The sequence below is a fragment of the Microcaecilia unicolor genome, chromosome 13 (assembly GCF_901765095.1).
Source record: "Microcaecilia unicolor chromosome 13, aMicUni1.1, whole genome shotgun sequence".
Classification (NCBI taxonomy): Eukaryota; Metazoa; Chordata; class Amphibia; order Gymnophiona; family Siphonopidae; genus Microcaecilia; species Microcaecilia unicolor.
In genome coordinates this window covers 45,945,584-45,970,732 of record NC_044043.1, presented here as the reverse complement: position 1 = coordinate 45,970,732, position 25,149 = coordinate 45,945,584, and the positions used below count along the sequence as shown (strand labels likewise).

General features: G+C 44.9%; 1 protein-coding gene across 2 annotated transcripts in view; it reads left to right on the top strand.

Annotated features, from left to right (window-relative positions):
* DHRS11 (dehydrogenase/reductase 11) overlaps positions 1 to 22,612 on the top strand; it is a 125,420-nt gene extending 102,808 nt beyond the window's left edge. For both annotated transcript variants that reach the window (XM_030186074.1, XM_030186073.1), the window contains exons 4-7: positions 15,830 to 15,959; positions 20,117 to 20,209; positions 21,080 to 21,145; positions 22,143 to 22,612. In XM_030186074.1, coding sequence (XP_030041934.1) covers positions 15,830 to 15,959; positions 20,117 to 20,209; positions 21,080 to 21,145; positions 22,143 to 22,184 — 331 coding nt within the window. In that variant the 3' untranslated portion in view covers positions 22,185 to 22,612. The remainder of the gene's footprint in view (positions 1 to 15,829; positions 15,960 to 20,116; positions 20,210 to 21,079; positions 21,146 to 22,142) is intronic.
* Positions 22,613 to 25,149: the final 2,537 nt, after the last annotated feature.

Here is a 25,149-nt window from a genome sequence, read left to right as displayed (position 1 = left end):
GATGGGGTGGGTATGAGGTATGCATGGAGACATCAAAGCATATCATTGATATTCTAACAGGATGGGTGTGGATAGGTGAGGGGTGGGGTGATCAACAGAGACATACAGCTTTATGGTTTATAATGGGCTAGGAACCCCAGATCCTTGTTAAGTCCTTTCTGTTGGGTGTTAAAATATTCAATCATTCTGACTTCAAAGGTCTTACGTTCTTGTATGGTTTTAAAGTTACCTTTCAGGATTCTCATTGTGAAGTCACTGGTGCAGTGTCCTGGTCCTGTAAAATGTTGACCAACAGGTGTGGGAACCCTACTGGCACCAGTATTCAGTATTCAGGCTTGAAACTACATGGGAAATATTGTTTCAAACAAATTCACTTTTCTGACTTACAATAAGAAAAGATTCATAATCAAATAAAAAGTCTGGTACAAATTCACAATAAATACATAAATTTTATACTTCCAAAATGCAGAATTGTTTGTTTTTTGAACATCGCACAAATATACTTTCTGTACAAATTCAAACTTCAAAGGTGTTAAGAACAATTGTATCATAAATCTAAGGCTTCTTGTATTTCAAACTGCCTATCCTTATATAACCTAACATAAGCATATTAAAATAAGATAAATACTGGTGACCTCATTATGCCTATGCTGAACATACAAAACTTGTTTCTTTTGCAATGCTCTTAATGACACATAGTATCTGGGTTCCCTCCCAGGGATTAATGTCAACTGATACCCTAAGCCCAGCCCAGCAATGGTGCCCCTTGACTTTTACATTGCTTAACTGACAAGACATTAATACTATCTATATCTATATATATATACATATCTATCTATCTATCTATCTATAAATTCATGAGTGTATCAGACAGGAGTGAAAAAGTTAAGGGCATGATAGGTAGGGGGGAAAAAAAACTCTGTGGTGTCCCCGCTTCCCTTGGTGCCCTAAGCATGTGCTTGTTTTGATTAATGGATAATTAAGTGCTGCCACCCCCCCATGCCCACCACTTCCTTGAAGGTTGGTATCTCCCTAAGTAATTAAAATAATACTGAGTAATGAATCGGGTAATACTGAATAATTCAGACCCATTCTGATGCTGAATTAAGGTGGGAAATTCTCCAGGTCCACAAAAGGCCAGAATATACCTCCTCTGTACTTTGTGTCTAACAGATACAAAGATATTAAGTTATTCACCGGACCCTGTACCTCCATATATTTATAATCTTCCCTTTCATTTTCAAAGGTTAATTTATCATACCATTCCATATCATCAAGCTGATCAATCCATAGACTGGTGGGTTGTGTCCATCTACCAGCAGGTGGAGATAGAGAGCAAACTTTTGCCTCCCTATATGTGGTCATGTGCTGCCGGAAACTCCTCAGTATGTTCTCTATCTCAGCAGGTGGTGGTCACATACAGCAGCAGCTCTGGCTAGGCCTCCAAGCCTAATTTTTAGGTTTTGTTGAGTGCCTGGGGTTGAGGGCTCTTTTGAGCAAGTGCAAACCTGGTGGTGCCAGGTCCCTCCTTTTCTCCCCCCTCCCGCTGGCTCCGTTAAAAAAAAAAAAAAAAAAAAAAAAAAAAAATTTTAAACGTCCTTAAAGGCGTTTATTTCGACGTTTATTTAAACGTTCATTGCAGCTACTCACTGGGACACCAGTTCGTTACAGCTCGGAGCGGACAGCAGGTAATTTTTACCTTTTTATAGCGGGCAGGGGGTTCCCCGATTCTTCTTCTCGTGGCATATGGCGTCGGAGGGCGAGGGCGCAAAGGGTCGCTCCCCGGATCGCTTGAGCGCTTCTAGAGGGGATGCGGGGGTCTTACAGCCTGATTCGCCCTTGTTGGGTGACAGTTTCGTGACCGATGAATGTCCCGGTCCTTCCTCCGGCGTGGCGGTTTTTCCCGCCATAAACGCCCATCCCCCGCTCCTCGCCTCCGCCATCTTGGCCGGCCACGCGGCTCGGACGGCTTCTTCTTGGGCCGCCCTTGAGGTTGGAGACATTAATGCCATGAACGCCCTTAATTTGGGCGACGGCACAGAAGCGGCTAAAGTTAAGAGCCGTTCTTCCCGCGCGGCTCCTTCGCGGAGTTTCGCGCCGGACGCCATTTTGGATGCGCAGCATGTCTCTCCCCCGCTATTGCGAGCGCCGGTTGAGGGTGCGTCTAGGGCTGTTGCCCAGGCTGCGGAAGTGCACAGTCTGGGGGGTTTCTCCCCCGAGTTTGTTTTGCTGCTGCATCAGGCCTTCCTCATGCACAACGCTGCCCCTGCTCCCTCGTCTGGTAAAGAGGTTGAGGTTCCCAGAGGTAAACGCCCTCGGGTTGATTCCCAGGCCTTGGAGGAATTTGTCTCCTCCGATGTAGATGAGGGCAGCGTGTCTGAGGTCTCCCAACGGTCCTTTGCGGATTCCTTGGAGGAGACGGATCCCCGCTCGGATGGAGCGGATGACCCCTCTGCAGCGCGGCTTTTTAGCCCAGAGGATTTGCCCAACCTGTTGTTACAGGCCATGGACACTTTGAAGATTTCCTCTCCGGAGGACGTCTCTCCCTCAGCCCCTGTTGGCTCTGCCATTATGCTGGGGACGAAGCGCCCGCCTAGAACCTTCCACGTGCATGATGCCATGCACACCTTAATTTCGGCTCAATGGGATGTCCCGGAAGCGAGCCTTAAAGTGGCTAGGGCTATGTCCCGCCTCTATCCTTTGGCTGTGAGTGAACGTGAGGCCTATCTGTGGCCTACTGTGGATTCTTTAATCACTGCGGTGACTAAGAAAACGGCGTTGCCGGTGGAAGGTGGCACGGCCCTAAAGGACGCCCAAGACAGAAGATTGGAGGCGGCCTTAAGGTCGTCCTTTGAGGCGGCTGCTTTAAGTTTGCAGGCCTCAGTTTGCGGCTCCTATGTGGCCAGGGCGTGCCTGACTATGGTGCAGCGGGCTTCCCCCTCGGATCATTCCTTGAGGGCTGATTGGCCGGCCCTGGAATCGGGCTTAGCCTATTTGGTAGACTTGCTGTATGATGTCTTGAGGGCCTCAGCTAAAGGCATGGCTCAGACAATCTCTGCGCGGCGGTGGCTTTGGCTGAAACATTGGTCTGCTGACCACGCCTCTAAATCCCGCCTGGCTAGATTGCCTTTTAAAGGCAAGCTGCTCTTTGGGGTCGAGCTGGACAAAATCGTGACCGATCTCGGCACGTCTAAGGGCAAGAAATTACCAGAGGTCAGGGCTCGGGCTAGTACTCGTCCCGGTACCTCCAGAGGACGGTTGCAGGAAGCCCGTCGGTACCGCCCGGGCAAGTCGGGTTCCTCTGCCCCCTCTTCCTTCAAGAGGAATTTCTCCCCCAAGCAGCATTCCTTTCGCAGAGACCGCCGTCCCGGAGGTGCTTCCTCCGGTCCTCCCCCAGGGTCTCGTACCCAATGACGGGGCCTTGGTCCACGCCCCAGTGCAGATTGGAGGACGGCTGTCCTCGTTTCTGGGCGAGTGGACCACAATAACTTCAGACGCGTGGGGTGCTGGAAGTCATCAGAGACGGCTACAAGCTAGAGTTCTGCCGACCCTTAAAAGACGGGTTTGTACTCTCTCCCTGCAAGTCTCCGGTCAAAGCTGTGGCAGTGCAGCAGACCTTGGACAATCTGATCCGCCTGGGCGCGGTCATTCCTGTGCCAGAAAGTCAGCTTGGCAAGGGACGTTACTCCATTTACTTTGTGGTACCAAAGAAAGGAGGTTCTGTCCGGCCTATCCTCGACCTCAAAGGGGTCAATCGGGCCTTGAAAGTGCGGCACTTTCGCATGGAGACTCTCCGCTCTGTTATAGCGGCAGTGAAGGCAGGAGAGTTCTTGGCTTCCTTGGATATCAAGGAAGCGTACCTGCCTATTCCCATCTGGCCTCCTCATCAACGCTTCCTGCGTTTTGCAGTCCTGGGACGACACTTCCAGTTCAGAGCCCTCCCATTCGGGTTGGCTACTGCTCCGCGGACCTTTTCCAAAGTAATGGTGGTCATCGCGGCCTTCCTACGAAAGGAAGGTATACAAGTCCATCCTTATCTGGACGACTGGTTGATCCGAGCCCCCTCTTATGCAGAGTGCGGCAAAGCTGTGGACCGGGTAGTTGCTCTTTTGAGCTCCCTGGGATGGATCATCAACTGGGAGAAGAGCCAGCTGCGCCCGACTCAGTCCCTGGAGTACCTGGGAGTTCGATTCGACACCCAAGTGGGCAGAGTGTTCCTGCCAGACAATCGGATTGTCAAACTTCAGGCTCAGGTGGACCAGTTCCTGGGAGCCTCTCCTCTTCGGGCTTGGGACTATGTGCAGCTGTTGGGCTCTATGACGGCCACGATGGAAGTAGTGCCCTGGGCCAGGGCTCATATGAGACCACTTCAACACTCCTTGCTGCAGCGCTGGACTCCGATGTCGGAGGATTATGCTGTGCGACTTCCCTTGGACCCAGCAGTGCGCAAGGCGCTGAGCTGGTGGATGCAGACAGACAAATTGTCTGCGGGAATGCCTCTGGTGACCCCAGAGTGGATTGTCGTCACGACGGACGCCTCTTTGTCGGGCTGGGGAGCCCACTGCTTGGGAAGGACAGCGCAGGGGCTCTGGTCTCCTGCAGAGGCAAAGTGGTCTATCAACCTCCTGGAACTCAGAGCCATTCGGTTGGCGCTTTTGGAGTTCATCCCGGTACTGGTGTGGAAGCCTGTACGGGTCCTGTCGGACAATGCCACGGCTGTGGCCTATGTCAACCGCCAGGGAGGTACCAAGAGCGCCCCTCTAGCCAAGGAGGCTATGTATCTTTGCCAGTGGGCGGAAGCGAACCTGGAGCAGCTTTCAGCGGCCCACATTGCCGGAGTCATGAATGTCAAGGCGGACTTTCTCAGTCGCCATACCTTGGAGCCCGGAGAGTGGCAGCTATCTGATCAGGCGTTCTTGGACCTCACGAAGCGCTGGGGCCAGCCGAGCCTAGATCTGATGGCGTCATCGGCCAATTGCCAAGTGCCGCGCTTCTTCAGCAGAGGACGGGACCCTCGATCCCTGGGAGTAGATGCTCTTCTCAACAGTGGCCGACACAAGAGCTCCTCTATGTGTTCCCGCCCTGGCCCATGTTGGGCAGGGTGCTAGACCGGGTGGCAAAGCATCCCGGCAGGGTAATCCTGGTGGGTCCGGATTGGCCCAGACGTCCCTGGTATGCGGACTTGATCAGGCTCTCAGTGGACGATCCTCTGCGCCTGCCAGTGGAGCAGGGCCTGTTACATCAGGGTCCCGTGGTGATGGAGGATCCCTCCCCCTTTGGTCTTACGGCCTGGCTATTGAGCGGCAGCGTCTGAGGAAGAAGGGCTTCTCAGACAAGGTCATCGCCACTATGCTGAGAGCGAGGAAGCGCTCTACTTCTACTGCTTACGCCAGGGTTTGGCGTATCTTTGCAGCGTGGTGTGAAGCAGGCTCACTTTCTCCCTTCACTGCTCCAATTTCTTCAGTGTTGGCGTTCCTGCAAGAAGGTCTGGAGAAAGGCCTGTCGCTCAGTTCCCTTAAAGTCCAGGTAGCGGCTCTGGCTTGCTTCAGGGGCCGCCTGAAGGGTGCTTCCCTGGCTTCACAGCCAGATGTGGTGCGCTTTCTCAAGGGAGTTAATCACCTGCGCCCTCCTCTGCACTCAGTGGTGCCTGCGTGGAATCTCAACCTGGTGCTGAGAGCATTGCAGAAGCCGCCTTTTGAACCCTTGTTGAGGGCATCTCTGAAAGACCTGACGTTGAAAGCAGTCTTTTTGGTGGCTATCACTTCAGCCAGAAGAGTTTCCGAGCTCCAGGCGCTCTCATGTCGAGAGCCTTTTCTGCAGTTCACTGAGGCAGGAGTGACTATTCGCACAGTGCCTTCCTTCCTGCCCAAGATTGTTTCTCGCTTCCATGTGAATCAGCAGCTCTGTCTCCCTTCCTTTCGTAGGGAGGACTACCCAGAGGAGTACTCTGCTCTTAAATATCTGGATGTGAGACGAGTCATCATCAGATACTTGGAAGTGACCAATGATTTCCGGAAATCGGATCATCTGTTTGTCCTGTTTGCAGGTCCTCGTAAGGGTCTGCAGGCTGCTAAGCCTACAGTGGCAAGATGGGTCAAGGAAGCCATTGCAGCGGCTTATGTGGCCGCGGGGAAGGTGCCGCCTATCCAGCTGAAGGCTCACTCCACGAGAGCTCAGGCGGCCTCGATGGCAGAGGCCGGATCCGTCTCCTTGGAAGAGATATGCAAGGCGGCAACTTGGGCTTCGGCTCATACATTCTCCAAGCATTACCGTTTGACTGTGGCTGCACGGGCGGAGGCCCGGTTTGGAGCTTCAGTGTTGAGGTCAGGGATTTCTATGTCCCGCCCTGGGTGAGTACTGCTTCGGTACATCCCACCAGTCTATGGATTGATCAGCTTGATGATATGGAAGGTAAAATTATGTATAATCATACCTGATAATTTTCTTTCCATTAATCATAGCTGATCAATCCATAGCCCCTCCCAGATATCTGTACTGTTTTTATTCTGGTTGCATTTCAGGTTCAAGTTTAGTCTTCAGTTACTTCAGAAAGACTTCGTGTGCAAGTTCTTCCTTCACTTGGATTCTTCAAGAGTTGAGACGAGTTTGTGTTACAGTGAGCTGCTGCATTCCTCTCCCCTCCGTTTTACGGGGCTGGATTGAGATTTAAATTCTGCCGGCACTCCCTCCCGCTTCGTGCGGCTGTAGGGCAGCTTTGTACCCCTCCCGCTTCGGCGGTGTTAGGGTCAGTCAGCTCCTCCCGCGGTTGCGGTTGCAGGATAAGCCAGATCCCCCCCGCATCGGCGGGTGTGGTGTCCCTCCCCCGCTCCGCGGGGATGAGCTGGACAGATTCCCCTCCCCCACTTGTGTGGGGATGAGCTGGGTTAATTCCCCTCCCCCGTTTCGGCGGTGGTGAGCTGGGCAGAGTGTCCCTTCGTGGGTGTAATTCTCTAAGTGCTGAGTCCTGCGGATGGAGCTTTGATATCGACATACTGAGGAGTTTCCGGCAGCACATGACCACATATAGGGAGGCAAAAGTTTGCTCTCTATCTCCACCTGCTGGTAGATGGACACAACCCACCAGTCTATGGATTGATCAGCTATGATTAATGGAAAGAAAATTATCAGGTATGATTATACATAATTTTACCTTGTATTTCATGACAGAATGCCAACACGCCACACTAGGGCCACCACCATCTTTGCTGTCATTATAAGACGAGGGCCAACCACAGATTTTTTTCCATCCCCTCGGGTCCCCATGCTCCTAACCCTCCCACCCCCCACCATTGATGTTCCCTTGTCAACTGCTCAATTCGCGTCTATACCTTGCTTCAGAAATCAGTAACTATAGGGCAATCCCACGATGTTCAAGGGTGCCCCTACCTGGCTCAGCAACAAGATTTCAACCGAATCTCACTAGGAAAGCTACTGTTGTTGCCCTTACAGTGTAAAATAGCATCAGCACACTTGGTCCTAATACAGTCCCTCATGCATGAAATCTCAAAGTCCTATCATTCATAAAAACTCAACTAGGTTTCCCACTGGGTTGGAAACTTCTGGGTTTGCTGAAGATGTCCACTTCAAGTTAACAGATACTCCTTGTACTGGAAACTTGCTCTTCAGAGAGAAAGGGAAAGACTGACATGACTTTTTTGTTGTTGTTGAAGGTGCTGTCCAGAATTTTATTTAGCAGTACTCTAAATAAGATATCACCAAAGTAATACAGAGACTTAATCGCCTCCTTTTTCCTGCTCACTATTCTTTCACCTGTACATCCAATCATCCTTCTGGCTTTTGCCATTGCTTTTTCTACCTGCTTGGCCACCTTAGGATCTTCAGATATGGTTACACCAAAGTCCTGTTCTACTTTTATGCACAGAAGTACTTCATTCCTATGTTGTCCTGCTCCCTTGGTGTTTTGCAGCCCAAATGCCTGACCTGCATTTTTGTGCATGAAGTCTTAGCTGCTAAATTCTAGATTATTTAAGCTTCACTAGAGCCCTCTTCATGATACTCACACTATCCAGAGTGTCCAGAATGGGTATTTCAGAATCAGTAGTCGTTCCCAAGATCATCCTCTACATTGACCAAACCTCCTCCAGGCCACCTCACTTTGTTGCAGGAGGAAGTCCATCTTCTCTAAGTGGAAGCCATAGAACATGTCTCAGCACAAAGAAGAATTGCAGCTTCTACTCAAGATACTTTTTCATTCCAGAAAAGACAGGATGCTTGTGCCCTGTACTCCGAGACCTTGACCTCCTTCCTTTTAAGGAGAAATTGTAGATGACCATCTCCTCCATTCTTTCTCTGCTTAAAAGATGGGACAAGGATGAATACTCACATATTCTGGTCCACCCTTCATATAAGAATTTTCTCAGATTTACCCTTCAATCCAACTATTTCTAATATGAGGGCCCGTCAGTTTTTTGTTGATCTCCAGGTGGCAACTGTGTACTTTAATATAAACAAGACCATTTTATTTTTTCATACCTGGATGAATGTCTTTTTGTTGCTTACCTTAATTCTCCGGGAGAAAACAATAGCTCTTCAGTCTCTGGGGATACCTTATCAACATGTCAGAAGTCCATACTACATCCAGCCAACATCATTTTGTTTGGTTTGTGTCCAAGACTACACTTATAATCTAGAATATTTTCTTCCAGAAGACAGAATCCAGTTGCTGATGGCTCATGTTCATGCTGTACAGTCAGCAACCAAGGTCACAGACAGTGTACTTGACATGCTGGGGCACATGGCCATGGCTGTTTAAAAATGTGACATCCTCTATGGGATCTCAAATTCCAATGAGATCAGTACTCCTAACCTCTCTCCTCCATACTTACTCCACCTCATTTTACTCTGGTGGACCATAGATCCAACTGAACTGTGTGTTCCTTTTGCACCATGGCAACATCAGTTAGTCCTTGGTACAGAGAGAGGAGATGCTGCTCTTGACAAATGGACATTCACAAGGAATGTGCTCAGGATATGAGACAACTCTTCACGTCAACTGCTTGGAACTCGGAGCACTTTTCTGTGCCCTATGAGCTTCTCTTCACTGCCTTCATAGGTTGAGAGCCACTGGTTCAGAGGAACTTTCTTCTGTTATGATACACCTAACCAACAATGATCACATATGTGACGCACTGAACAATAAAATTCACAACTGAACAAAAAATTAGGGGGTTGATATTCAGCCAGTGGCACTCAGTGTTTTGCTGACGATTGCTAGTGTTTTAGAAAAACAAGAGAGACAGAAGATCTGTGATGCAAGAACAGCAGAACAACAAACACGTATGTTGGTCTGCTATTTGTTTCGCTGCACTGCTAGCGTTATGCCTGTTAATTCAGTGCTAGGCCATGTCTGGGCTTTGGCATTGAATTTCTGGGTTTCCGGAGCCAGCTGCGCCATAGCCGGTTAAATGCACTATTCATTAAAGATAGGACTGATTGTATGTGGTCCTATTTATGCAGCCACCTAGGTCAGTTAATTGCTGAATATCAACACTTAAAGCCAAGTGCCGACTCCAGCACTGGAACACCTCCAAAATAGACATTTTTTGCTTTTAGTGCTAACTAGTCGTTTTCAACGACACTCACAGGTTAGCCCCAAACAAGCAATTTAACTGGGCAGGAACCATTTCTGGCCAGTTAAATTGCTTTGAATATCGACCCCTAAGTATTTAATTGATGACAGTAAGTTTAGTGTGAACTTGCCTACCCTTTAATCTCACATAAAAAAATCTGTACACAACACATCAGTCCTAGATTATCACTTGTCATAGAAATCAAATATATATTCAAATTCCGGTGTCACTTCAACAGCAACACAAAATCCCTCTGCCGTATATTGTGAAGCAAGAAAAAACCTTGCAACTACGCTACTCAAACTATGTAGTAAACAGAACTTGGCTATAACCTTTCCAGTTGGGGCTGGAGGCAGCAGTTTTTGCTAAGGATACTTGGTTAAGAAGCAGAAATAAAGACTAGTCAGGGTGATTTCAAGAACCTGGTTCTCTAGTTACAGGCCTAGATGGTACAAAAAGCCCAGACCTGCTGTCTATACCAAATTTGTGACACACCAGTGTGTCCCAACACACTGGTTGAGAACCACTGCTCTGAACTTATGCAAACAATTAACTGGCAATGTTTTATGCGAACAAACTGTATTTCCATCTTTCATAATGTGGAGCAATCTGTATTTCCATCTTTCATAACGTATTGTAAGCACACTGAACCGCAAAAAGGTGGAAAATGTGGGATACAAATGCAATAAATAAGTAAAAACAAGCAAGGGAGCACAGCTCGCTCTCTGCACCTTTATTGAGAAGCAGCCAGAATCTGAGATTTTGTTATAGCCATTTGCAACCATATACAGGCCATTTGTATGCCCTGGCCACAGAAACAGCCAACAAAGTCAGCACAATGCTTCATCCTGACAAATAGTCCCTGAATGCAAGTCTTCTGAATTCCGTCTTTATAGGAGTTCGGAATGCCTTGGTTCAATCCTTCAGTTAGTGAAGAGATGCAAAGCTCCTGTCTACTAGTCCATTCTGCCTTCCCCTTAAGCCTAGTTCTGAATTCCCTCTAAATTCTATGGACTGAGTCATACCTCTATGTTTTCTCATCAATTCCTCTCATATTGAATGTTCTGTAAGTATTCCAGCAAAGCCAAAGCACCATGATTTTCATAGTGCCCTACTGGCCTTGACAGTACTGATTCCCTCTTTTTGAAAACCTGTCAGTTCTACCTCCTTGCAAACTGCTCCAATTCCCAGCACTAATAATTCAACAAGAGGGCTACCTTCTTTGTCTAGACCTGAAGTATCTAGTCCCTCATAGCCTAGAAAATGGGGATGGTAGAAGTTGCTGTGGGATTCCCATGGGAGTTTAGTCAAAATCTCTGGTGACTCCAGAATGAGACTTGGAATGCACTGAGAGGCAATTGGAGCACTAGGACGAAGCTCGGAATGTATGGAGAGAGGCAGTTGAAGTGCAAGAATGAGGCTTGAACACTTATTGGTTGAAAAATGCCCCAGAACGATTCATAACAGAACTCACCACCCACCTAAACTTTCCTACTTCAACAAGGCTCCTTCCCTCTGAACATGGCAATATTCTACTCACACCAATTCCGAAAACCCCCCAAAAACCAGCGAATGACATCACCAACTATCGACCTGTGGCCTCCATCCCTCTTCTAACCAAACTGATGGAAAATAGTGACCTCCCAACTTAACGAATTCATACAAAAATTCTCCATACTACATGAATCACAATCGGGTTTTTGACCTGCGCACAGCACAGAAACAGTACTACTTACTCTGGTATCCAAGTTCAAACATGAAATTTCAATCGGCAACAAAATACTTCTTCTGCAGTTCGACCTGTCCAGTGCATTTGACATGGTAGACCATGACATCGTTACAAAATTACTGGACAAACTAGGAATCGGCGGAAACATCATTAACTGGATAAAAAGCTTTATCACCACCAGATCTTATCAGGTCAAATCAACCTCATCAATATCGCCCGCATGGTCCTCAAAATGCGGAGTCCCCAAAGGCTCACCCCTATCCCCAATCCTCTTCAACCTCATGATGATTCCTCTGGCCAAATCCCTATCCAAATCTGGCCTAAATCCCTTCATCTATGCTGATGTCACAATATTCATCACTTTCAAATCCACTCTTACAGAAATCTCGGAGAAAATAATCACTGCCATGAACACCCTAGCATCCTGGGCCAACGCTTTCAAGATGAAACTGAATAAAGAAAAAACTCAATGCCTAATCCTTTCATCACAACACGCTACTTAGCTCCCAACCGCCCCTGATCACCCCTGACGTTACAATCCCAATATCTGACAATCTAAAATCCTAGGAGTAACATTTAGACAAACACCTAACTTTAGAAACTCGTGCAAAAGCCACGACGAAGAAGATGTTCAACATGATGTGGGTACTGAAAGAGTGAAGCCATACCTTCCACAGAAAACTTTCCGCAATCTAGTACAATCCACAGTGCTCACCCATGCCGACTACTGCAACAGCATCTTCATCGGATGCCAAGCCCAAATCATGAAAAAACTCCAAACTGCCCAAAACACAGCAGCAAGACTCATTTTTGGCAAATCACGATTCGAAAGCGCAACACCACTTCGTGAAAAACTTCACTGGCTCCCAATCAAGGAACGTATAAACTTCAAAGCCCACACAATGAGCCACAAGATCCTCAATGGCGAATCTCCAAGCTACATGTCCAACCCGATCGATCTTCCAGCCAGGAACTGGAGCAGAACTTCTAGAACATATCTCAATCTTCATCTTCCTAACTGCAAAGGCCTCAAATACAAAACCTACTACGCATCCAACTTCTTTGTAATAGGCAGCCAACTCTGGAACGCCATACCTCGACACATCCAAAAAACCACTGAACACCTACCCTTCCGAAAACTGCTGAAGACTTACCTCTTCAGACAAGCCTACCCAAATGACCCGTCCTAATTCTCAAACATAATTCCACACCACTAGTATTACCCACACTCCAATCCCTTCCCCCACATCTCTTATTATTGTCCTACTCTATGTAATTATGTCATCTCTGTGATACTTTGTTCCATACTTTGTAAGCTGCACTGAACCTACTCTATGTAATTATGTCATCTCTGTGATACTTTGTTCCATACTTTGTAAGCCGCACTGAACCTACTCTATGTAATTATGTCATCTCTGTGATACATTGTTTCCATACCTGTATTATCTCCGTGATACTTTGTACCATACTTTGTAAGCCGCACTGAACCTGCTATCGAGCGGGAAAGAGCGGGGTATAAATGCCACAAATAAATAAATAGTGAATACCATCCAAAAAAACATGGGAGGTGGTTTGGGTTGGGAGGAAACAGAGGGCTGTGAGCAAGTAAATAATAGTGTTGATTCTGTGGGTATGGGAGGGGATGGAATGGATCTTGGTGGGTATGGGTTAGATTTCATTGGGGCTGGGTGAAATTTCTGTCCCCATGCAATTCTCTACTCTCTAGTTCTGTTTTCAAAATTCTACAGCCCATCCAGGACATTCCTATAGCTACTTGGAAGCCTTTAACTAGATGAATGTACGCTTTCAAGTGGAAGAGATTTTCAATATGGTGCTTTACTAAAAGCCTTGACATTATTCCAGGTCCTCTTATGATGATATAAGTGATATAGGTACTGCAATGCTGACTTAGCTTTCAAACCTCTTCTATTAGAGAACATTTCCAGTGTGATGGTTTATTGTGCTTTGGTGGATAACTTTCTAGCATTATAATTGCATATGGTGAATCGTTACATGAAATGTCTACTTCATATAAAGCAACTTTTATAGAAACCCCCTAAATTTGAAGCTCATTTCCCTTGTGAAATCTCCATTTGAACTTCTGGCATTTGCATCTCTGAAGTTACTGACTTGGGAAGTATTTTCCTCGTAGTATGTAATTCCTACAACGGCATAGGATTCAAAAAAACAAATTTTCCCTAAAACCCAACAAGACGTTCCTTAGAAAACTTCAAGAAAGTCATTCCCACAGCCAAAGCTCTGGGTCTCAACTTGAGAAATTCCCTCCTAGTCTCCTGGGCTGTTGGTGAAACACCAGGAAAAAATCATATAGGAAAACCATAAGAGTGTGGACCTGTTTCTAAAGCTTGCTGCCCAAGCCAGTTCATTATCAGTTGATACCTTGAAGCTAGCCACAAAAGTTCTCATGCTAGATTCCTGGATAGGGGTCTCCAAAATAGTAGTCGAGCTAAGATCTTAAATTGATTCTGCAATAACCCCCTGTGCTAAGAATATTTAGGAGAGATGCAGGATCAAGTTCAAGAATGTTTTCTTGATGTGTTACATTTCTTAGCAGAAACTAAATTATAAATAGGAAAATAGAGAAAATGCAAATTTACCCATAGGGAATTTTCCCAGCTACTCTAATTTGGTTTTCAAAACAAATTACCCTTAATTAGGGAACAAATTAGAAGCCTCCAGAGATTCAATTCAATATAAATGAACGTAAACAAACTTAAGTTCTCTTATACTAAACCATTCTAGTGGTACCTGGCACGGCAAATGAGAGGAAGCCCATTCGTTTCCTATGGGCTTCCTCTCATTTGCCACACGGGAATCGCTAATGCGGTTTTGTAAAAGAGGCTTTTAGTTATTTTTCCCTTTGAATAAAGGTTCACCCATCCTACTTTTGAGAACCATTTGTGAAATTCCACAAATGGAATTTTATGATATGCTGCATTTTTTTCCCTTTTTTTCTTCTCTGTTGCTGGTCATCAGGGTTATAGAGTAACACTGCCTATACCTTCATATCTTTTTATAGTGGGCTGGATAATAGGATAACCCCCTTTCTGGAAGTAGCTGGTGGTGCGGGTGAGAGTCAGGACTTGGTAATTAAAACCTCAGGACTGTCCCCTTCCAATAGAGCAGGTGTTTTTTAATTCCTGACCCCCACAGGTATACTGCCCATTGGAGCTATAAAGTGACTATAGGACACTTATGAGGCAGCTTATTCATTTGCAACTTGGCTTGCCTTTTACCCATCAGAAACAGAGGAGTGGAGGAGTGGCCTAGTGGTTAGAGCACTGGTCTTGCAATCCAGAGGTGGTCGGTTCAAATCCCACTGCTGCTCCTTGTGATCTTGGCCAAGTCACTTAACCCTCCATTGCCTCAGGTACAAACTTAGATTGTGAGCCTTCCTGGGACAGAGAAATATCCAGAGTTCCTGAATGTAAAACTTATCTTGAGCTACCACTGAAAAAGGTGTGAGCAAAATCTAAAGGGGAGCTTCAAGCATCAATGAAATCAACCTTCCATTCCTAAAAAGATTTCAGTCTTCAGTGGCTTCAAAGGGAGCTGTAAAGGGGGTGTGCCCCATTGGGTCATGACTCTTCAGGCACACAACTGCAAGCCATGCATTGCAACCTTTGCAGGGGGTCTTATAGTTGTGTGGTGCTGGCTGATGTCGTCATTCAGCAATGTGGGAATGCCTGATGATCACTGTGCTGAAATGAACACCACTCTGATTCACTCTCCAGTGCCCAAGATCAGATATCAGCTTGCACTCTCTAGTCTTATGATTTTTTTTTTTTTAAGGGTTTGAGTGAGTCCCAGATATACAGAGCTGGGAGCCCATGTGCTATGTGGGTTTGGTGGGACCTGAGAATATTTTCTCAGAACATTTGGCAATGTAAACAAATGGTGGCAAGGAGTGCCAAGACATCCAGCAACAGAGATACCTGCTGTGAAAGACAAGTGCTCACAAGAAACTGGGTAGCAATGGACTTTAAACCCATTGCAACTTAGGGGAAAATCCTTGACTGCTGACCTTGTTTTACAGAGGACAATCCCAAATGCAGTTCACTCCTGTTTTTTTCAGGAGAAGTTCACGAACTTGACACAAATGTTGTTAAATAATGGCTAAATATTTTAGGTTAGTAATGAAATCATTGCTATTTTTATATTAGAAGGGGAGGAAGGGATTATTCCCATTTTTAGTTAATTTTGGAGGAATGAAATATAGCAGAAACTATTCCTGAGAATAAATTGAGGAAAAAATTGCATCAAATATCCCCCCCCCCCCCCCCCCATTTCTGATTTAATACAAACTAAACATTATCAGCTGTGTCTTGCCTCCAAATTTCCATGGAGGGTGCATACTCATTGCTCATCACGTAGGCTTTGTAGATATGTATTTTTCTTGGTGTATTTTGCTGTGAGCTGCACCCCCCCCCCCCCTCAGTTGCTATTCCAGTGTTTCACATTCTCTCTCCTTTGATGGTTTTGTCTGCAGTATGAGTGGTCACAGGATCCTTCCCACATCCATCATGCACTTCTACAGCGCTACCAAATTCACTGTCACAGCAATAACAGAGGGTCTGAGGCAGGAGCTCAGAGAAGCCAAATCACACATAAGAGCCACAGTAAGTGACTTTCAATTGTTTTGCTTGTTTTTTTAAACCAGTGTTGCAGCAATCACAATTTTCAGCCCCTGTGCTTGTAGACTTTTCTCCCCCCACCCCTCCCCAAAACAGATGAGGTGGTAGAATATCATCAATATGCATAATATAGGTTTTTGCATACACGATATACAGTGCAAGTGTATTTTTTGGTTGCCCTTAAAAATGGACCTGGTGAAGGACCACAACGATGGGGAGGTGGTTATCGCATCACTACATGCAGCGTAAGAACATGTCTGCTCCATCTGACATTTCTGATTAGACCATATTGTGACTGATCATTTCTATAGCAATACTAGATATAGAGACAGTCCTTGCCGTGAGGAGCTCACAATCTTGTCAGGTCTCGCAGGTGAGATGAGTAAGAGCCATTGTAGCAATTTAAAGTTGTCATTTCTTGAGGTGGCAGTCTAACCGGTTTTTCAGATGACCTCTGTAGGTTCAGCATGTCCATGTAGAAAGTTTGGACTAAAAGTGTTGACCCTTTGGGACTATTGTACATCATGGGGGCCTTACGCTATCAATTTACAATCCAGAGTTCTTATGGCACAAAATAGCAAATGTACTGTGGGGCACAGACTTGGGGATAACTAAAGCAACAATACAGGTTGGCTGGTAGACTACTTGGGTAGATCTTTAGAATTAACTAGCTGTCCCCACTGGCGTTGATCAGCAATAGGTTAGTACTTTGTAATTGAAAAAAGCAATGTTCATTTGTGTGTAATAACACTGTATAACTATGCTGAGGGGTGAGTGTATGTGGAAGTGTGCTACTCTGGGGATTGTGAGAACTGGTGAGTGTCTGTGGGGGTGTAGTACTGAGGGGTGACTTTGAGTGGGGGAGTGTGCTATTCTGGGGTGTGTGATGGGGTTTGTTTTGCTAAAGGGGGTGTAAGAACGGGTGAGTGTGATGGGGTGTTTTGATGAGTGCTGTATTAGAATGGGTGGTGTGAGTGGAAGGGTGTGAGAGTGGCTGAGGGGAGTGGTGTGAGAAAGGGTGACATTGAGTTTAATACTCCCTTAAATCAGAAATGTGGAGACTGGATACCTACCTAACACTAACTTTCTTTTCTGATCAATTTGTTTAGGTTGATTTTCTTGATTAGTTGTTGTGGGGTTTGTTTTTCTTCAATCTAGCAATCTAGCCGTTTTGCCTTTCACTGTTTTCCTGTCAAACACAGCCTTCTTTTGAAGGCCATATTGAAATTCATTTCCCCACCCTTTTCGAGGAGTATTCCCCTGGTGGGATAAGAATTCATGCACAGACACACACTTCCCAGCCTGACCCTAATACTTTCTCCCTACCCTGTTCCCACCAGTCTCTCAACCCTCCCTTGTACTGAAATTGTTAGGGAAGAGGGTATTAGAGAATGCGAGAGAGGGACAATTGCACAGCTGCTGTCCATGTTTCTCTCCACTAGTCTCTGAACCCTCACCCTCCCTGTCCTAAGCAGTTTGTCGCCTTAGCAAAAGCAAGAAAGCAGTTCGTCAGCTAGATAGAACTTTCCGCTGCAGCTAATTCATTTAATGGATGGAGGTATTGCTCCCCCTCCCCTGAATGCCCCCGTGAACCAAATCGCTTCAAACTACATAGTAACCTCGGCAATGGTGGGTAGAGTCTGCATGCTGGGTTTGGCGGCTGTAGCTCTTCGTGGACCAGAGGAGTTGGGGACATGGACAAACAAACATGCGTGTCTGCTTTATATATATATATATATTATATATATATATATATATATATATATATATATACGAGTGGAACCCAGCCCGTTTCCCTCAACAATGAAACAGACCCTAGGAAGGCTCTCTTGTAAGCGATTTTTTTTGTCTCTCCCCTGCCCTCTCCTCTCCTCCCCTCCATGTCCAGCGATCCTTCCCTTCTTTCCCATCACCATCCCCTCCCCTCCATGTCCAGCGATTCTCCTCTTCCCTGCCCTCCCATCCATGTCCTGAAATTCTCTTCTCTCCTGTCCTCTCCTCCCATCCATGTCCATCGATTCTGCTCTGCCCTGCCTTCCCTCCCCTCGATGTGCTGCAATTCTCTCTCCTTTTGTACCTCATCGTTTTCTGGCTGGCCTGGCTGGCTTCCCTTCCGTTGGTAACATCCTGACGTCAGCTCGCCTACAGTGTTTCCATCCCTCTCAGTGTTCCGCCCTCTGATGTCATTACATTTTGACGCGAGGGTGGGGCAGTGAGGGGGAGTGGAACGCAGGAGGCTGGCTGACGTTATGAGATGTTACAAACCCAGGCAGCCAGACAACAATGGAACGTTGGAGGTGCAAATTATTATACAGGATATAGATATATAGATAGATATCCTAACCAATGCATTCTGTTTCTCTTTGACCCAACTTGAATGCGGTTGGACAGGTGAATAATAGGGCCAGTCATTGTGATTTAACTGTTCAGGAGCCTGTCCTGCCCGGTTAAATCATTGCAAATATCAACGCCTTAGTGACCCAATTTCAAAAACCTTAAGCACGCAAGTGAAAAAGGGAATAGAGTTTTCCTGTAGTGGTGCCTCTATTGTGGAGCACATTACTGGTGGATTTATGATTGAAAACTGCTGTATTGTCTTTTCATAAGCATTTGAAAGTATTTGTTCCACCAAGCTTTTGGTTCATTTTAATAGATCCGTTATCAAGGATTATGGTATTTTGTTGCTGTGGCCACAGTTATTTTATGATTTCTGCTTTTATTTATTGCCTTTTTATTTGAATTTTTACAATTTTATTGTTTTACATTTTTATTTTGTTTAATGTATTGGAAGATGCGTGTAATTACCCCCTCCTTTTATAACAGGTTGCCTAGAGTTGGGCACCAGTTGAGCATGTAAGTTAGTTATGTGCATAAGTACTAGTATTCTATAACAGTTACATGTGTAAGTATTATGCACATTGCTCAGCTGCATTCTGTAATTTTAGAGGGGGATTCTATAAATAGCATTCAAAAATGGCGCCGAAAAAAATCGGCGCTGATTCCCACATGTAACTTTGGGCAGCAGACTTAATCCTTCAGAAACATGATGTAAATGCTGGTGCCCAAGTTAGACCCCTGACAAGTCCAGACCCCTCCTATGGCCACACCCCCTTTTGGGATTCATGTTATGGGAGTTAGGCACCATGCCCTTATAGAATAGTGCACAACCAGATGCACTTGCAAATTGAGTCCCAATTAACATAATTGGCACCATAAATTGGTGTTTTTTTTAAAGGCTCATTTTACATGCAAATTAATTGGTTAATCTCGACAGCACACCCAAATTTGGGTGTCGTGTATAGAATTCAGAGGTTAGCATGCAACTTCCATAGTGTGTAAATGCAAGGAGATGGGGGGGGGGGGGGGGGGGGAAGCATGTTACAGTTACAAGCATAAGCGCTAGTATTCTTTAAGTTAAGCACATAAGCGCTGCATTTAGGCTTGCACATTTATACCTGCTATTTACATGGTGTGAGTGCACCTAAAAGTTGCTTCATAACTGCTGTATTTCACACACAATTTCTAGAATAGCCACATAAAGTGGGTGCTTAGATTGTGGCATCCAGTTATAGCAACACCAGATGAAACAAGGAGAAATTCCTTACAGAGAAGCCAGGACAACTGAAGGAGTAGGGAAAGGGTGTAGGCCACCCCAATGGGCAAATCTCCAGAGCTTGATTGCATAAAAGAAAACATTTATTAAGAAGCCATATACCATGGACTTGACACGGTCCGTGTTTCGGCAAGAAATTTGCCTGCTTCAGAGGTCAAGTATCCGTTTTTAAGATATCTGTAATTTCAGAATATGGTAAGAATAGTCAAATGCTCAAATTGTTCAAGTCATGCCAAACACTATATTCACACAAACAGCACCATGCAAATGCTACTGTTGACAAGTGTCAATGCTTCAAAAATGACCTCCATAGTCTTAACATCTCCCTTGTTGTTGAGTTTTCTGTAAGCTGGGATAATGTCAGTACACTCGTTCTTTCATGCTCTTTCCTACAAGACCCTAAGTGTAAGACATACTCTTGTTTTTTTTGCTTTCAGGTCCTGGCAAAAGCTTTCTTTAGTGAAATGAAGGGTTGTGGGGGTAGAAGGTGGCTATGATCATTTTAGTGGTTTGACCTTTTCTTTTCCAGAGTATATCTCCAGGACTGGTAGAAACAAACTTTGCTTTCAAAGTTCATGATAATGACCCAGAGAAAGCAGCTGCGACTTATGAGAGCATCAGGGTAAGGGCTAGAAATCTCTTTTTTATTTTATTTTTAAACCTCTTTTTTTGTGCAAGTTTTATTTACATGGATGCATATGCATGCTTTTTGTGGCAGAATGTTTTTCTGGACTGGAGTTTGCAATTTGTACTCTTGAGGGAATTCTGCCCCAAAATTTTATAAATAAAAACTATACAGAATTCCCCCATCATAATACCTGAGGCCTTTCTCAGGCCTGAAACCCTCCCTGCCCCCCCCCCCCCCCCCCCCCCTTTTTTCCTCCTCAGGCTCTAGCCCCCCTTTTTTCCATCCAGGAACTGACTGCTCATTTGTACTGCTTGGGACTCTGTACAGCCACATGATTCAGAGGAACAGTTGGGCCTAGGATGGCAGAGGAGGACGCAACCCGACGTGCAGCTGTTCGTCTCCTCTTGTCGCAAGTTCTCTGAGGCAGAGGGAAGGGGGGACTAGCGGATATTTATGCCTGAGTAGAATTCTGCACAGGAGGGAAATTCTGTAGAATTCCTCCCGGGATAAACATCAGGATTCCCAATCAGCAGACTTTACCACTGAGCCAGAGGGGAGGCTCCCTGACCTGAACTAATAAGGTGGCCTGCCAATCATGTCTCCACTGATGTTCTCGATATGCAGTTATGAAGTATACAGAAATTCCTTTGGCCTGTAGCCAAATTGTTCTGTCCCTTAGCTGTTTTCTGCATAAAAAAAATGTTAACACAGAACATGTTATTTTTTAAACTCTAAACCATAAGCAAAAGATCATCCTGTTTTCTTTTGTCATCTTTAAAACAATAACTGTTTTTCACTTTTGTGTAGATGAATCTCCCATCCTCTGGCTTCTATCATTTGTACTTTTTTTTTCCCCCCTCCCAGTGTCTGAAAGCTGAAGACATAGCCAATTCTGTGTTGTACATTCTTGGTGCCCCACCTCATGTACAGGTAAGTAGCAGCCGCTGACTGGTAGCTGTGTTTTAGATGCTCGCCATTCCAGAAGTGGTGGTAGTTTGGTCTCTTCTTCCTCGGAATGTTGACTAGCTAGGGAACTCTTCTGTGCACTGGGCAGACTGTGTGTCAAGTACTTGCCTCTTTTAATGCATCATAGTGCTTTATGTTAGTGCTGCATGTGCATCAATGCAAGATCCATCTGAGGGATCCAGGAACAAAGGTTAAAGGACCCTTTTACAAAGCTGTGGCAAGCACCAATGCATGCTTACCATGGCAAAAAAATGTCATACCATGGAGTGTGTTGAGGCATCCCATGGCAATTTTGCCATTTGCATGTCCTAAAATTTATTTTTTTGTGCAGGGAGTTTGTTGGGGGTGTTCTGCACTAATCGGTTAGTGCAACTACATCGTGTGCTTAGCACATGAGCCCTTACCGCCTAAATAATGGGTGGCAGTAAGGGCTCAACGCACTAAGTTGTTTTAATGGCCATGTGCTAATAGCAAAATTAGTGCATAGCCATTAATACCAGAAACAGGAATTTTGGCCATTTTACCTCAACAGTAAAAATGGCCTTAGCTTGTGGGAATGACCCACATATGGGCACACTAAGACCACTTTTTACTGCTGTTTGGTAAAAGGGCCCCTAAAACTGTAAAATAAATGCAAATTTCAAAACATATTTTCAATACCAAGGAGCCTTACAAACTTAGGGCTCCTTTTACAATGCTGCGCTACTGATTAGCGGCACGCTAAATGCGAAGAAACCCATTCTATTGCCCTTGGGCTTCTTCGCATTAGGCGTTTCGCTAATGGTAGCACAGCTTTGTAAAAGGAGCACTAAATGGGGGTGAGGAAGAGCAATGAAGCCAAGAACAAGATATTTTTACTGAAAAAGTTAATGCTCTGTCGGTGTCAGACTTGCCTCAGAGCACAATGGCAGGACTTGTTCTAATCACATCCATTCTAAATAAATTCTGGTATCTTTTGCAGATTGGTGAGATTCAGATGAGGCCCACGGAGCAGTTGTCATAACAACCTAAGAGGAGGCAGAAGAGCATCCACCATGGAAGATGAAATTTTAATTGAAATTTGAAGATCATTTTGAGAAGTGTCTCCTCCTCCTCCTTCCCCTGGGCTTCTGGCCAGCGTAAATGTGTTTTTATGTCACTGAACTTGTTTAATGCTAAACAGTCCCAGGAAACACACTGACAGAATATGTGGAACAATCTACTTTTTGTACTTGTTTTTTTTTTTTTTTCTTTTTATAGAAATGGGTTTTGTTTGCATACTAAGGTGATGACAAAATCTCATCACCCTCTACTGTGTCCCCTGACCTTGAAGTACCCTTTCTGCTAGTCAAATTCAAAAAAGGCTTTTTAGGTGTTATGTTAGAGCCTCATTTGACTTTGAGATCAGAAACACTTCTCTCAGTTTAAAATCTTACTTGAATAATAATAATTTAAAAAAAAACCCTCTCATACTGTGCAGGGAAAATAGATTGTGAAGCTCAAACAGTGTTCTTCCTAATTCAGATGTCATGAGTAAGGAAAAGTGTATTTGGAATTTCTACAACCATTTCTTATGTGCAGTAAGTGAGATTACTTAAAAATTAAAATAGCCAAACAAAAAAAGACACAATAGTCATTAAAAAGTGTAAATCCAGAGCAGTTGCACTAGATTACATATTGTTCCCAAAAATTAACCCATTTTCTAGCATGTGCTATCTAGCGACACGAGACACTCTGACGAATCCTGAGCTGGTGCTTCCAAGTAGTGGATAGATCACACCCAGATATTGAACTGGGGCCATTAAAATTTCCGAAACACCTCATTCCTTTTTCTCCTGCAGATCCACCCTCCCTACAGTTTCAATCTTCTATGAGAAAGGGGAGGGAGGGAGGGGGAGGGGATGGGGTTTGTCCCTCCTCACTGGATTCGCCTTAATATTAGCCCTGTCCTGGATACAAATGTTTTGTAGGGCTGTACAGACTAACATTTTCATTTTGTTTGCTTTACCATGTTTTGAGACTTTTCTTTTTTTTTTTTTTTGCTTTATTTAAGATTAAAAATTGTTTTTCTATCACTTTGGAGGGCAGTGTCAGTGGTGTGCGTGCACACATTCTTCAGTTTTACAAGTTGTTTCAAATGCATGCATATCATATTGTCTTGTACCATTACCTCCTTATTTAAACATATTTAAATCTTGATTAAAATTGTGTTTACTGTATCCATTTTATCTTTCCATATAACATCTTATTGTAAAAAGATTTTTTTCTATTTTTTTTTCCACATGGTTGGGAGCTGTACAGTTATGTTTTTTCATTGATACTCTATGAACTCCAGTGGGATGTAAAAAAAAAAAAAAGTATTCTCCCTCTTCTTCCTGCTTGCTGTTAATGCAGGAAGGAGGAAGGAAAAGCACACTCACTCTGGTCTTCCTTCCCTTCAGATAAGGCAGTACTTGTGTTTTGTGAATGATGTTGGTACTGTGTGTTAGCTTTCCACCTGCTAATTGATTTCAGTTTCCTTTTGTGAAAAGAGAATCTTCTGACTTGCTGAAGTTAGTCTTCTTAGTCTACTATTTAAAATCCATTTTTGGAAACATGCACCAAGTTGCATCAGAGTGCATCACAGTCCTATTGGGACAGCAAGTTGTCAGACCTCAACCTTCCTCTTATCTGCTGACACAGACTCAGAAAGGTCCTCTGACTTTTGTGCTGTGCTTTCACAGTGCAGTAAAGGAGGTTTAAACAGTATTTGTTGATCAGTAAAAGTACGGGTGCGCCCTGGCGATGTTAACAAAGTTGTGAAGGCTATAGGAGTGATGCCTGTCTCTAGGAAAGTAGGTTAGCAAACTCTTCTTAGAAATGGTTCCACTCAGCAGAATTAAAATGTAGCCTGTCTTCTGCATGGATGTATAGCACTAGAATGTAGCACTGTCTTTCTCAAAAAGAGAAACCCCCACAGATCAAAAAGCTACTTGTTTTGATCACTAGGGGTGGGGGTAGCACATGCAAAGGAGATGAAACAACAAACTGCAGTGGGAATAGTGATCCTAACTTATTCCTGTCCGCATACATTCCATTCTTTAAAATATCAACTTCAATTCACTTTAAATAGAATGTTTTTTTATTTATTCATCTGTTGCTTGTACCAAAAATGGATTAGTACAAGTGATGAGCTCCAATCCAGCTAGAGAGAGATCCTCCTTACATTGATGCTAATACTACATTATCTTCAGAGAGGGTTTGCTGTGTAATGCTTCCATTCTCAGTCGTCATACTAGAGCGTCCCTGGGTCCTGGATCAGCCTGGCAGGAGACCCTCCTTTAGGCAAGCTCTGTTGGTCCCACTAATGCTCCCATTTGTGGAAGAAATTTCCATCCTTTCCTTCCAGGAAAACCAAAAACAAAGTGTGACTGAACAGGGTTAGCTAGTGGAGGAGTAGCCTAGTGGTTATTGCAGTGGACTTTGATCCTAGGGAACTGAGTTCGATTCCCACTGCAGCTCCTTGTGACTCTGGGCAAGTCACTTAATCCTCCATTGTCCCTGGTACAAAATAAGTACCTGAATATATGTAAACCGCTTTGAATGTAGTTGCAAAAACCTCAGAAAGGCAGTATATCGTCCCATTTCCCCTTTACAAGTTGTATTAATGCATACATATGCAGGTTCATGCATCTAAACAGTTGGGCTGTTAATGCTCCCAAGGCATAACTGTTCAGAGAACAGAAAGATTCTCCTAAGTAGTTCAGTAAGATAATTTGGGATACTAATCCTCACATGGTAGTATCTGTTATGTCATCCCCATATTCCAAGTCTCATTCAGGCCTGTTCTGGTCATCTCTTCCACTCTGTTGTTGGGTCCCAAAGCTCTGCCTTTGTTTCTGGCTCCATCTGCTCCTTAGAGGCTGCATCTCTGCTGCCTCTTAGCTTCTGGATCTTCTGTTCCTCCGTTGGCACATCAGAATCCCAAAGTACTTTGTACATAAGTATTT